General features: G+C 40.1%; 1 protein-coding gene across 1 annotated transcript in view; it reads left to right on the forward strand.

Annotated features, from left to right (window-relative positions):
• Window positions 1-14,970, forward strand: part of mcu (mitochondrial calcium uniporter) — a 45,246-nt gene that overhangs the window by 15,353 nt on the left and 14,923 nt on the right. The window contains exon 2 of the mRNA XM_060871824.1: window positions 4,842-4,979. Coding sequence (XP_060727807.1) covers window positions 4,842-4,979 — 138 coding nt within the window. The remainder of the gene's footprint in view (window positions 1-4,841; window positions 4,980-14,970) is intronic.

Raw genomic sequence — 14,970 nt, forward strand, 5'->3', positions numbered from 1 at the left:
ATGACCCTATTTGGCATTTTCAGTAAACTCTATTATTCTCACTGAATACAAAAGAAAACCTTTCTAGCCTTCAGAAAGCTTTACAAGCTAATGTAATGCAAGGTCAGGGTACAGGGATTCAGGATAGTAACTGTACTGGACAAGGAAAGTTCATGTAAAAAGTATTTGTAAGAAACCGTTTGGCCATATAGTGTACTGTTTACATACAACACTACTGTTATGTATTGAGTCTATGTAGTGAATGACAATTAATGATTTGGAAGGACTTCAGATATTGTTAGAAAGGATCTGATTGACATGCAGCTGAGAGCTCAGGAGGGATTCATTATGACACAAGTGCAGGGATTTTCCCTTTCCAGATCTACAGCGTACAGGTCCGCAGTATCTGAACACACACACACACCACACACACACCCACCCCTTCATCGTCTAACTGCCACTCTGTTGTTTGCTCATATTGTGTAAGAGATTGCTTAATGATTTGGAAAGCCTGTCTCCTGTTTATTGTGCATGACCAGTCGAGATCAGATCAAAAGGTTCTCCTTATTTACACATTGTTTTTTTTTTTTACTCCTCTTTTAACTTTGGGAATAAGGAGCTAACTTTTGTGTACAGAATATTTCAGAACCCTTTCTGCTTCTGCATCAGTGCAGTATGAAGGATTGGAGAAAGTAGTGGAGGGAACGTAAAGACAAGTGTAGCAGAACAGAAAAAAAGTGGAAGTGCCTATAGGACAGCGGGTCAAATAATTTTCTCATGGGTTCATTTGTTATTGTATTCTCCCAACCACAGAGTGTGTGTGTGTGTGTGTGTGTGGGGTGGGGGGGGGGGGGAAGCGTCTTCCTCCAATTTGTTCTGGTTTCAGTTGTATGGCAGTGAGTTAACCTTTTAGTTTCTGTAGTTGGGCTTATATATAAGTGACTGCAAACCTAACTATCATTTTGTCTTTTTAATTATTTGCTGCAAAAACACAAAAAAGCTGTTAAGTGTATGCGTGTGATGTCACAGTGCAGTGTGTGTTCCTCTAAGTAATGCACAGTGTGTTTGTCATGAATGGGTACACACACACACACACAGGCCCTGAACCAGCCTGCATCTTGTTTTAGTTGCAACTATATTTAGCAATGCAGCACATTAGCTCAGAACTTTGTGACAAAGGGCATCTTATTACCAGCAGTTTAGCATGAGAAAGATCACATATTAACTTCTCTGTTTCACAGCTCTCTAAACTGTGCTCAGCTTTTGTTATGCCAGTTCACAGGAGCGTGTGTCTGTGGGAATTGCTGTTGTATTGACCATTCATCAAGGAAAAGCTGCATACAGTGCATACAGCACTGAATACTAATTAAATAGTACTGAAATGCACAGTGTGTGTGTGTGGTTTGGGGGGCATTTACATCTTTTTGTCTCCTCATTGTCATAAAAAGTTGTGATAGTTGTGTCACACTTGCTTTTAGCTGCTTAGCCACACGCAGCGATTAACGGGTCCAAGCACTATGGTCTATGGTGATGTTAAAGTTTTTATATTGTGAGGGAGATTTTCCTCATGAACACTGTATGTCATTTTTTAATTCTAGCACACCTAATGGTGAAATGACCCAGCAGTTAATTAATTACCTTTGTGTGACTTTAAACCTACATACCAAGTTTGATGGCACTACAAAAAAGCCTTCCTGAAATACAAGAACACTTCCTGTTTGGTGTCCATTCCTGTTTGGTAGCTTCTGATGGGGCAGTCTTATGATCACCTGATTTAGGCTTCAGGCAATTCAAGATGGCAGTCACTCCATTGTGGCAGTTAATAAAAGTTGTGGAATTAAAATGTACTGAATGACTCTGTGGCAATCAGAGTGTTATGCAGAGTTATAGACAGAAATGTTTGTCCATAACAAAAATAAAAGACTATACGGAGATATTGTATCTAGAACAAATTATCAATCTGAGGTGATGAAATGTTTATAAAATGAGTGTGATCTGTTTTGAAAGTCCTCTGATGTTCAGGTTCACCCCTGTTTTGGAGCTTGAAACAGAAGCTACATATGTGGATGGACATCACGTAGAGCTCAAGGCGAACACCGATGGGAAGATGTCAGTTACTTAAAGCAGCAAAAAGAAACAGTGCTCTTTGGTTTGTCATTTTAATTTGTGGCGAGCAGGCACTATATTCACCGTGACAAGCTAATCATGGGCTATAGGCTGGGCTGTCCCTCTTGGGAGAAGTGCAGGATTAAAAGGAATCCTTCCTTTGCCTTTAATGACACTTGCGCTGCTCAAGTGCAGCTGAAATATCGATAATCATCAATAGTCCAACACTTCAGCCTTACAGAAGGATCTTTTGCTTCTACACGGATGCATTTAGCAGTGGTATTCAGAAGCTTATGATCGGTACATCTTGTGTGAAAGACTTGAAACGGAAATGTATTAAAGGACAGCAGCCTATGTATGGTAACTGTGATAAATGTGCGAAGAGCCAGCAACTTTACACATTTGCTGCTGCCGGCGGCGCTCATTAGAATCTTTGTCACACGACTCATAGCTTAAGCATCATCACAAAGCATGTTCAGCACACCTCAAGCCATGACAAGCAATAACTACTTCAATACTGGGTTAATTGGAGGCTGCTATCTGAGGCCTTGCTACCCACACAGGTCTACCTTTTATGCTCCATTACCCCTTTGCCTCAACACGCATGTAAAGGACCTTGTGGGTGTATGGGTATACATTAGAGCATATGCTGGTTTATCTTTGAGCTATAACAGATGCCTTCTGTATTTAGACCTAAAAGTATTGGAAGAGAACAAGCAGTTTTTCAATTTATGTGTCTTGACAGAAAAATATAAAAGTTTTGTGTTCGCAAGCGTTTGAAGTAGCTCTCTGTTATGACCCCAACCACTAGCCATTTAGGGAAACCGAGTAGCCTAATATCTTGCATGGCAATATTACAAGTCAGAAATGTTTAAGCAACTTTAAAATGATTGTTTATTGATTATTAAAGGACCTTGTCATTGGCATTCAGACAGACTTGCTGCTGTAGATACATAATTAGATGCATGTTTACATGTCCAGTCCCATACATTTGCTTACCTGGAAATTAAAATGACTTGGATAACAATGAGCAGCTGATGTAATCTAATAACATACGATCAGCTAGTTAGTTCATTATGCGGATTTGTAGAGGGAATCTGACTTTAGGGTGATTTGACCAACCCTGAATATGTTTCTTGGCCCGATTTAACTTTGAGCAGTAGACATAAGTTGAAAAAATAATGAGATGACAGCTTTATGTTTTTGGTGTTTGACCTCCTTGGTATGTGAGTTGGTGCCCTCAGTAATGTCAGTATTTCCTCATATGATTAATCTGATTCTCTGCCTCTTTTCCACCAAAAAGAACCGGGGGCTGGTTCAGAGCTAGCGCTGGTGCTGGTTCAAAGTTGGTTCCACTGGCGATCCTTCTAAGAACCTGTTTGCCTTTCCATCGGTTAGAGAGCCATCACAGAGCCGAGTGTGACGTCACTGTAACGCGTCATATTACACAGCAACTTTAACGCAGCAGCGGGTAACACATCAACCATGTCGGGTGTTGCTTTATTCTTCATGGTTTTGCGACCCTTCATGACCTCCATGAGCATGCAAACGCGGCGAAGCCAACGTGTACGTGAAGCTCCATGTAATTTGTATAAACGGAGGTTGTAAGTACATAACGGAGGTCGAGAAAGTACATAACGTTATTTTATCATTAACACAGGAAAAAAAAAAGTTAGCTTTAGCATGTAGCTACCTACTATCATGTGTGCTGATAATGTATCATATCGCGGTAAAGTAAAAGTGTATTAAACATTAGTATACTTAAGGTACATTATCAAATGCCCTAACAGTAGCCCCGCCCACAGCCCCTAACACAAGCGGTTCTTAAGTCTAGACCAGCAAAGTTTTGGTGCTACTTAAGAACCACTTTTCCTGGTTCAGAGCCGGTGCTTTGGCGGTCGAAAAAGAATGATGGAGCACAGCTGGAGTGATTGCTAAAGTTGGAGGAAAAGGAGGAGTAGTTTTTCCCTTCTGCACACAGAGAACCAGCAGAGCCTAAGGAGCTTAGAGCTGATTTTTTTTTATTATGTATTTATGTATTTTTTGCTGCAGCTTCACTTACAGCAGTGAAAAACTAACTCCGCCTTATGTTTCTGACAAATGCTAAGGGCGCCGCCCACCACTAGGGGCGACCGTGCGCCCAAATTATTATTTTTATTAATATATATATATATTTTATATTAATATATATGTATAAATATTTTATTACCTGAGAAGTATTTTATTGCTGTAAGAAAGGCAAGGAAAGCAAGGTCTCCGTAATATAGTTTTTTTTTATATAGTTTGTGTGTGTTTCCAAAATATTTTCAAAATAAAGAAAAACAGGACAAAGCTGTGCAGTTTGTTTCTGTGTAAGTTTATGAACAAAATGATCGGAACACAATTGTCTGTGATTCCAGGGGCACCAGGTGAAATCTTGCCTAGGGCAGCAAATTGGCCAGGGCCGGCCCTGGTTCCAACACTACATAACACTAGCTTAATTCAAGCGCCTAATATGAGCAATAAAGTGCAAACGTGCTAAATATGTTGGCAAATATTCCATTTAAACCTTTCATTGCTATGAAAATGCGGAACATATGGTAACAATTTCAACCTCAATTAACTGGTTGTAGATGTTGAAATTTAGATCATCATGAAAAGAGAAGCACAAAAGATTTGTTAAATGCATCAACAATTCTCCAATGGATTTGTTCTCAAGATATTTAAAAGATAGTACTGTTAATTGTTGCTTCCTATTTTTTTTTTTTTTGGCATAGGTGCATTGTCATGCTGGAACATGGTACAATAAACAGAGGACTTCTCTTCTGCTGGAGACGCTATATGGACCCTTTGTCCACCAGAGTGTGAGAAGAGCACAATTCTCCAGCCAGTACAGGGCCTTCTTAACTCCCCAGGTTAGTGCAGCAGGATTACAATGAATTTGAAGAGCTGGATGTCAAAAACAGAACTTACATTTTTTCCTGAGCTCTACAGGGTTTTTAAAGATATCATGTGTAAGCTACCTAAGCTTTATTTAATACCAAGGCCTTTCTGATTGAGCTAGATATTGTTTACTCCGTGTCACTACAAATGTTTTTGTTTCCTTTTGATAAGAAAAACCCCCCCCAGTAAACTCTGATTTGGTTAATGAGGCAATTATAATCCCATTAACACCTTGTTTATTATAGCCAGTCATTTTGATAGATTTAATGGAAAACTCAGCATTGAAAAAATCACATTCTGGAGTGACCTTGTAAGTGATCAATATAAGCTGTCATGTTTATATCCGCAATCAAACTAAACAGCAGCAAGTTGTTTGACTTTTCGACATGTCTCAATGTCTGTATGTGGTCATCTCAGTCTAGCACAGTTTTAAAGCTACATTCTGTTTGATCAATTTGTTGACTTTCAGCCAAGTAAATGTTCATTTGTTCATTTCCCGCTTTTCAGTTTTTTAGTAACTGTTAAAACAGATAATGATATAAATACTATAATGAGGAACCTGCTCATTATTAACGCAATTTAGGGTGTCATGGAAAATGTTTTTTTTAACCTTTATAACCTATATTAGTACCAGTCATGTGCTGCTAGCAATGAGCTCTTAATGGTGATATCTATTAAGCTGTTATCCTGTGTAAACCTCTTCTAAGCTGGCTGGACTGAGTGTGCAGAGCAATATCAGTGAGCGGGAGGCATTATAAATATGCACCTTGACCCATGAGCTAAGCGTCCTCAGTGTGAGGGGGAGGAAGCGCCACAGTGCTCAGTGCTCGCCGAAGCAACGTGCTCTCAGGTGCTTCTCAAATATTTGCATGACCGAGAGAGCTTGAGTACACGTAGCTGAACATAGTAAACACGAATAAGCATGATGTTTTTAATGCTGTTAAGTTTGTATGTGAATGTGCCATGGTCATAATCCATCCTGCTCTATACAATCCACACACACTTCAGACTTATGAACGACTGAAGGAGCTTTTTTCCAGCGATAAATGAACAGTAAAGATAAAAGTCTGAGGAAACGTGTGAGATTTACAGCAACTCAAAAGGAAACTCAATTTCACCTCACTTTCATTATTGGAGTCGGACTGTCTGTTTATTTATAAAACTTCAGCGTTTTCTTTTTCTAGGCCAGTGGCCATGGTAACAGCGTTTCTTGACCTGAATGAAGCGAATTTGATTTCCGTCTCGGTGCAGATTGTTTGGCTGATGAAGCTCGGTGTTGCAGATGCAGTACGTTCAGGAGATGAGCTCAAGGTTAAGTGTCTGCATTTTTAATACTGCAATTTTTTTTTCCTCTCTGCTGTCTTGAGTTTCAACAGGCATATGGGCTATAAATTTCTTTCTACAGAATAGCCTATTTGATCCTGTGCCACCTCTGTTGCTGAGCAGCACATTAGTGAGCGTACGCATGTGCTAAAGCGGCTTCCATATTCACCACACATAAGGACTGACTGTTAGATAGCTGAGAGAGCAGAGGGAGGAGATGAGGTGTGGCGCAGGGGAAAAGGTGGTGACGTGACAGAAGTTTTTTTTGCTTTTGTACTTTGTCTAGTTTTCATACAGTCCATCCATATGCCTAATATTTGATATCATTGCTCATGTGCATTTATTTAGGGCTGTGTAGGTGAGGGAATCTCTGCGCACCTCATGATTTCTAATATATTTTAGGGTATAATTTTTACTTTAGCCTAATGTTTTGGCATGAATTATAATCACACCTGATTAATATTCACATTACTGATCACAAAAAAAGCAGAATTTATTGTTGCTGATGTTTTGCCGGGTTTGTGTTTATGCTTTTAGGAGGAGTGTGTAGGATTTAAACCTCATCTCAAAACATACTCGGTGGGAAATGAAGCATGCTGATTAATGTGACAAGGAAAGATATAGCTGATGTAGGAAATTGTATTGGATGGTATTTAAAGCAAACAAATAACAAAATACAAAATCATCTGAGCACTGGAAATGGCTTCAGAAATGAGTGCAGAAATTGTTATTGACCTTAAAGCTGCAAGATGTACGAGTTTGGAATTTTGCCCTTTTGCAAGCTACTTGGCAAAAAAACATTTTTAACGCTGTGCATTAATCTCCCAACTGTCCAGCAAACTCGATCAGTCCTGAAACCTTTTTCCTCTTCGAGCATTGAGGGACTCACTCTCACACCCGTTCACTCTCTCACTTCCATTTGCTTTGTTTACACTCCCCCCCCCCCCCTTTCTCCTGCAAACACAGGGTAGTAAGACCTCTTTCATTTTGAAGCACGATGACGTTTTTATCTGAGTCAGCTTATGGCATGAGTATTCCCTCTAATGCTGATCCAACCCTATGTGACATGGCGCTAACCGTTTTTCCAAAGTATTTTTCTTCCATGACTCACTATCTTTTTCCATTATCCACTTTAAATGAATGGTATTTAGTATTTTAACTCAGTAATACTGGCTCATTGTTAGCCGTTAGTATATTTTCTTCTAATAAAAATGACCCAGATGATAAAAAAATTAGAAAACACCTTCATCCCATGAAGTGTCCATTAACACCCTGATTAATTCCTGATTAATCGACATGAAAAACAAGATCCAGCACAACGAAAGGTACATTCAGTTACAGACTCTCTCAGATAAACCAGTTGAGAGAAAACAGTTATTATTTAACTTGTGCTGTTTCAACTTTAATTGCTCTCTCAGCACAACAGCTGAGACCATGCTTTAGCTCTGGGACTCAACATTGAGCTTCTGAGCCTCGAGTTCTTCGTTTAATAACACTTTGTTCTCTGCTATTCTCCCGTGTTCATTCGATTCTGTTTTCAGATCTGTATTGCCACACATCAGATAGCATTACTCAGGACAAGCGTCTCGTTCTGTAGTTAACGTCTTGTGAGAGTTCTGCGCCGACACGATTTCAGGATCTTATTCCATACCGCTGAGGTTCCAAATGAATGTGGATCTCCATTTCTCTACACGTTTATTAAGATTGTGTCTCAGCTTTATCTTTGCTTCCATCCATCTCTCTCTCTCTCTCTCTCTCTCTCTCTCTCTCTCTCTCTCTCTCTCCTGCACTCACATTCCTTCTCTCTACCCGCATTGCTGTAGTGAAGGGCCCAGATGTGGCATCGATCGTCAGGGTCTACAGCTCTTAGCCTGTGCTGTGCTGACAGGCCATCACTCCTGTCATTGGTCTGCTGAGCAGTGCTCTTACAGGATTACCGTATCATACTCCAAGGCAAAGGGTTTGCATTACGGAATAACATGGAAGCGGTATTCTTCTACCTTTTTACATTTTTGGTCTCCTTCCTTTTCACTAATTCATGTTGCCATAAATGTCACTACAGCACAGAGTTTTCAAAAGACTGAAAACTGAAGAACACGTACACATCCACACGTGTCGTTAGGTGTGTCTGTTATTCTATAAGTAAACCCCACGACACTCGGGCACCATTTATGGAGGGATCCTGAATCATCTCTGGCAGCTTAGTACATTCCACTTCCTTATTTGAGCCGAGTTTCAGGGAGACTTCATCACTTCCACTTTGTCCTTGGCAGAAGCTGCTACTTAGCTGTATCCTAATCCTCTAAGTGAGGGGAAAAGAGACAGAGGGAGAGACTGTGTGTGTGTGTGTGTGTGTGTGTGTGTGTTCGCTACAGTAATGCAGAGTAACATTAGGTTCTCTAGTGTATGCTTATCACGTTCTTTGTTCAGGGTTTCCCCTGCTCTATTTCATCCTCCACCGGAAATGATGTCATTATGTACTATATATCTTCTGTCTGTTTAAATGAGGAACTATTATTATTATTATTATTATTATTATTATTATTATTATTATTAGCCGTCTTGTTTCAAATCAGTGCTTCAATTGCATTACAGTTGTAATGGAGTACCTATAGTTACAGTATTGCTGTAGTTATGGTATTGCTGTATTTGTGGTGTTGCTGCTTAATTAGTTTGCATTCATTTAGTCAAGACATGTCTGCTTTAAAGCATACTGGAATACTTTTCAATGGAAATAACTACTGGAACTAAAATGGCAACAGCAGCATGTGAGGCTGTACCTACCTACCTTTCTCATTTTGAAAGGATTCCAGTTACTGTTACAGTATAAATGAGTTAAAATAGGAATAACGATGAAATTCCACGTGGTGTTTTCTGTATCTGTTTAATACAAGACTTGCCACATCACAAGCGTAATTGCACTATGTGCAGCTGCCTAGGCTGCTACTCGATATGCTGTTTTACTCAATTAATGGATGATATCCAAGAGTAGGATGCCTTGGGTGTGGGAAAATAAGTGTGTGTGTAAGTGTGTGTGTGTGTGTGCCCATGACAGTGCAAATATAAGAGCGATTACAGAAACATTGCAGTGTATACACCCAAACATTCTCCTGTTCATTGAAGATGCTGCAAAATCAATAATAGTCAAAAGTTTTATTTTTTTTTATCTGCCAAGCTAATATTCACCATCATTCTCAGCTCACGGTCTTTATAAAGATTGACAGGTTATTGACCAAAGGTTTTTTTTTTTTTTTTGTTCATCTCTCTCTCTCTCTCTCTCTCTCTCACTCACACTCTCTCTCACTCAGCCGACAGCTCGCTCTTCGAGGAGATAAAAGGATGACTCAGGTACCAGCAGAACTTGTATTACGAGTATCGTTTCATTGTGCTTCTGTGTATAGAAATCAAAGCCAGCACAAACTCTTCTTACTTCACGACAGGCCACATCGCACCACCCCGTGGATTATTTTCCTAGACCAGCAGGACTCTGTTGTGTTCTGTTCCTGATGAATACCCTGCACTCTACACTCACAAAATGCATTACAGCAGATCGACTGCGAGTTTAAAACGGGTATGTGAATATGTCGGCAGGAGAGAGATGATGAATCAAGTGTGAGGAGAGAAGGATAAAGGCTACCAGATTAGCCAGAGTGAACTGTCCATCTATCTCTCAGCTTGTTTTAATGAGCTCTTGACTGAAAGCGCTTACAAGCTCCTCCTCTTCTAGTATCCAGGCTTTAACCTTTCTTTACTTTGTCTAGCACTTTGTTGAGATACTTCCTCCTAAGTTATCTATGGCTATGTTTCACATTACAAGCGTCATTGCACCTTCCCCCATCTATACCGACGATTCACACTTTGATTTTTCGGGTGGTTGTTCTGGACGCTTCTCTGTGTCCCTAAGATCTCTCCACCTTTGTATGAATTGATTCCACAAATATGAAGTGCATCACCAACTTCATTCTCCCTCCCGCCTTCGCCTGAATACACACAGTCGCTGCTGTTGCTCTTGGCGACAGTGATACGAACAGGTGGGTTGAGTAGAAGCTGATTTTTTTTTTTTTTTTGATAGAGTAACGTTTTTTGTGATGGTGCTTGTGATCCCTGCAGCAGAAGCATGTCTGATTCAAAGGTGTGGTCATGTTTTTATGGATGCTCGTGCTGTGTCCGGAAGAAGGTTAAACGTCTCCACACACTGATACCGAGTGAATGGTTTTATAATACAAAAGAAAATGCAATGGAGGAGATTGTGTGTGTGTGTGTGTGGATGTGTGTTGACGTGTGATGTATCTGTGTATGTGCAGTGCACAGATGATGGACAATCTCCACGGCTGTTTCGACGAAGGGATGAACGGAGGGCGCAGCTGATTAAACGCAGCTCGTTTGCTGCTATTGGAAGAGGCTTGAAGCAAAGTGAGCCTGTCTCTGTTGACTTGGTTGTGTCTTTTATCTGTGCCTTCAAATGAGCTCTAAGCTCAGGCTTTTGGGATGGGGAAATAAAACTCATCCTTGATTTCCACAGATAAACGTATTTAAAGCTTGCCTTTGCTCAATGAGAGTGTCTGGCATGTTCAGAGGCTTTACACCGCTGATTAAATTCAAGTGCATTACAGTCGATGGACGTGCATTAATTATGGTCATATTCCCATAGTGTGTGTGTTTTTACACACACACACACACACACACACACACACACACACATATATATATGTTGTGCATGTTGTGGACCTGACCGGTCACATTCCTCATCAAAATGTATGAACCATGAAGCATACTTAAAGTATCGATTCACTCTCGAGTCTCTTTTGTAGGGTGAATAAGAATGTGAAAGTCCAGTCATTACTCTGCTCTTAATAAAGCACAATGTTGTGTTTCATGAACGCCCTGTTGCTGTGGGTTTTTTTTAATTAATCCTCGCCCTCTGAAATGTTCTCTCCACCCCTAGCATTTATTTCGGTTGCTAAAGCTGTGACTACATCTTTCTTAATTAATGTTGCGAGGCTGAGCGATCACTCTGAGGATGAATTTGTTGTGTAAGCATGGAAAGGCCTACACACGGTTTCGTGCCGGGGCGTATTATTTATCGGCATCAGTTTTTGTGTTCTAAGGCTCTAAGGCTGTATCCTCTATGCATTACTAAGCAGGAATCTACATTGTGAAGAATTTAAAATGATTTTATTTCCAGTCAATTGCTGAGTTTCTGAATAAAACGAACAGCAATACAGTTAAGCCTTGGTGAATTCAGCAAACCATACGGAGAGAAAACGGTTCGTGTTTATTGTGTCACGGTTACGGTTCAAAGCTGCTGAACCCGTCTGTATTTATATCATGAGTATATTTGCTGATGAATAATCTTGTTGAATGTATGGGGCTTTGGGAATGCACACGACGAAAGAAAGCTTTTCAGAATTGAACTTTTATCTGTAAGGACATTTTTCCAGGCTGCGTAATTAAACACCAGAGATTGTATTATGTTAAAGCATAGTACAGTATTTAGAATCCCTCTTAGAAATCTGTAGCGTGTGTTCACAGTGATTTAGTGCTCAGCGGCATTTCCGTCTTGTCCACAGCTCCAGCTGATTATAAACCATACCCTGTGGTGTTGTGGTTGGAGTAGTATGTAGGAGGAAGGAGAGGGCAGTTTTAGTGTGATAAGACTTTTTTTTGCAGAGGGGAAAACAAAAGTGCAGTCATTGCTTTAATTAATGTCCAGCATCATCAGTCAGCTGCTGGTCACTATAAAACAGATATTGTGTGTGTGTGTACGCAAATGAACACAAGTTGAGGTTCAACACCATATGTCTGTATACGCAAACACAGCGCGTCAAACCGAGCAATCCGCAGGCGACCTTGCTCGCACACAAAAAAGAAAAAAGCAGGACATATCTTGCTCTCAGGTTCAGTATGCTGATGATCTAATAATATGAATCTGTGTTAATCATATTTCCATAATCAGGGTGTAGAAACGGTGCAGCACTATAAGTGTAAATAGGTCTTAGTCAAAATCCAGTTTACTGAGTGAAATTTAACATAAAGGCACAAACAACGGCTTTTTGTCCTCGGTACAAACAATATTTCATCATCAGCAAAGGAGAAGAACCAGACTCCAGTTGTGTAAAGTTGCACATTTCCTTTACGTCAAGTTAAGGGGTGTATCAGTGTCACGGTTGAATCAATAAAGCAAGCGGTGCTGTGGCCATGTGAAGGGTCTTTAGCTTACTGGTGTCAGGCTGAACAATGGGTGAAAAGAAGCCCCATTAATTGGGTTTGTTTAGTCTTTTGATCTCCTAGATTAAGAAAGTCGAGTAGTTGAGAAGCGCTTCTTATAAAACAACAAAAAAAGATTGGATTACCGTAATCACCCTCTTCTTCTCCCTGTTCGGGGGTCACCACAGCAGATCACGTGGTCCACATACTAGATTTGGCACAGGTTTTACACCAGATGCCCTTCCTGATATAACCCTTTAATCCGGACTTTGGACTGGTACTGAGAGTTAACTCCTATCAAACAATATTAATTCTTGGATGTGGTTGAATCTCAATTTTATTATCATTATGGATGATACAGTGACATCATAATAAGAACTGAAACTGCAGCTGACTAATGAATGATCTGCCCAGAACATTGAAACATGCTTGAAAGGCTAGAACATAGATGATGAAGATTTCCACTTAGTAATATATGCAAATGAAAATGGTCCATCCGTGCTGACTAGAGAAGCATCAATCAGACTCCAGATGTGTCGGTGTGGCAAGAGGAAACAGAAGAGCTGCTTCCACTAAAAAAAAACCACAACACTCATTTCTCTCTAAAGCAGCACACAGTTCCTGCTGAAGCAAACTTTATTATTAAAAGTATATTTTCTTTGGATGAAAAGTATTGAGACGTTTTTTAAACGTTATTTTGTTGGAGAGTAAAAGAGCTTTCCAAAATAATGTGTGCTGTAATTTCCAGCTGTCCTTTAGCCTCAGCTCCAAAACGGTGAAATGATTTAAAAAATAATTCAGTCTTAATGTCTGAAAATCTAAACCGAAAAGGCAATAAAAAATCTAAGCAAATGTTTTTTTTTCTCCTCCAGATTTCTAATTACATCTCCATAGCAAGAGACATTACTTCTTTCCACCAGAACTTCTCTGTCGTCATGCCCTCCCTCTGGGCTTATTCTTAGTCTGCTTATTTATTTATTTATTTATTTATTTATTTATTTATTTATTTATTTTTAAGGTGTGTAGCCCTCAGCTATCACACACAAGTCCATTAGCAACTCCATCACATGATGGATTCAGAATGTTTAATGCTGGTATTCTGTGCATCTCACAGAAAAGAGACAGACGGAGAGATAGACTTTAACATAAACAGGAGTAAACTCTGGTGCAGAAAACATACACTTTCAGTCTGTGCTTTTTTATTTATTTATTTTTTTAGTATGGTCATTATTGTGTCTTTAAAATACAGAACTAGTCATGAAGCACAGGAGTATAAGGAAATCCTTTCAGCTGCGCACACACACGCACACACACACACACACACACACACACACAATCTCTCTCTCTCTCTCTCTCTCTCTCACACACACACACACATATACACACACACACACACACACTCTTACTTACACACTCACTCTTACACACACACACTCACTCTCTCACTCACATCTCTCTCTCTCTCTCTCTCTCTCTCTCTCTCTCTCACAAACACACACACTCACTCAAAATCTCTCTCACACTCACATCTCTCTCTCTCTCTCACACACACACACACACACACACACACACAACACCACTTATGAAATTCATTGGGGATGCTAACAGCCTGTAAATTTGTCACATCCTTCATTTTCTTAAGAACTGTTTCCCAGTCTGTGTATAAATAATACACAGCTAAAGGCTTGCTGTTCTACTTTGACAGAACAAATCTACTCTCAGCTGTCCCTAGCTTAGGGTTTGACCATATTTAATAGAAATACACATATTATATACACAGTACGCACCCACTTATGTGGATGGAGGCATCTCTACTACAGGATTCTATTCTATTTTACACCTGAGAAAGATTTTGCACCACATCTTGAGCTCCAGGGATTCCTGGACTATTGATCCGACAGAGTCAATAAAGGTGCGTGTGTGTGTGTGCGTGTGTGTGTGGTGTTGAGAATTTCACTCACCCGCTCTCGACTCTTTAGAGCACCTACATATAAAGGGGGGAATCCATCTCTGGCTGTAAATGGCTTTCTGAGTAAAATGCAGGAGTTATTTCAGAGAGGGACAGCAGACTCCAGTGATTTAAGGTGATTAGGATGATGATGGCCATCAGGCTCGGGGCAGGATCGTTTGTGGAGTGCACGGGTGTGGACGAGTGTGTATGCCAGTGATCTCGGTCAGAAAAATGAATGAGTCCATTCAGGAGATGAATAGCAGGTCGTAGCTCAGCGTTAGAATGACATTGAGAATAAAAGCTCCTACTCCTCATTCTCTCTCTTATAAATTAGCAGTGAAAACCAGCACCATGTAGAACTTTATTGGACTAAAAGAATATGAGATGCTGCAAGAGTTCGAAGCGGAGATAATATCTTAATTGGACCAGTCCACCCGATGAATGACAAGTGTGGGAGAGAGAAAAATATTCTGCAAATGAGT

The sequence above is a fragment of the Tachysurus vachellii genome, chromosome 6 (assembly GCF_030014155.1).
Source record: "Tachysurus vachellii isolate PV-2020 chromosome 6, HZAU_Pvac_v1, whole genome shotgun sequence".
NCBI classification, from domain to species: Eukaryota; Metazoa; Chordata; class Actinopteri; order Siluriformes; family Bagridae; genus Tachysurus; species Tachysurus vachellii.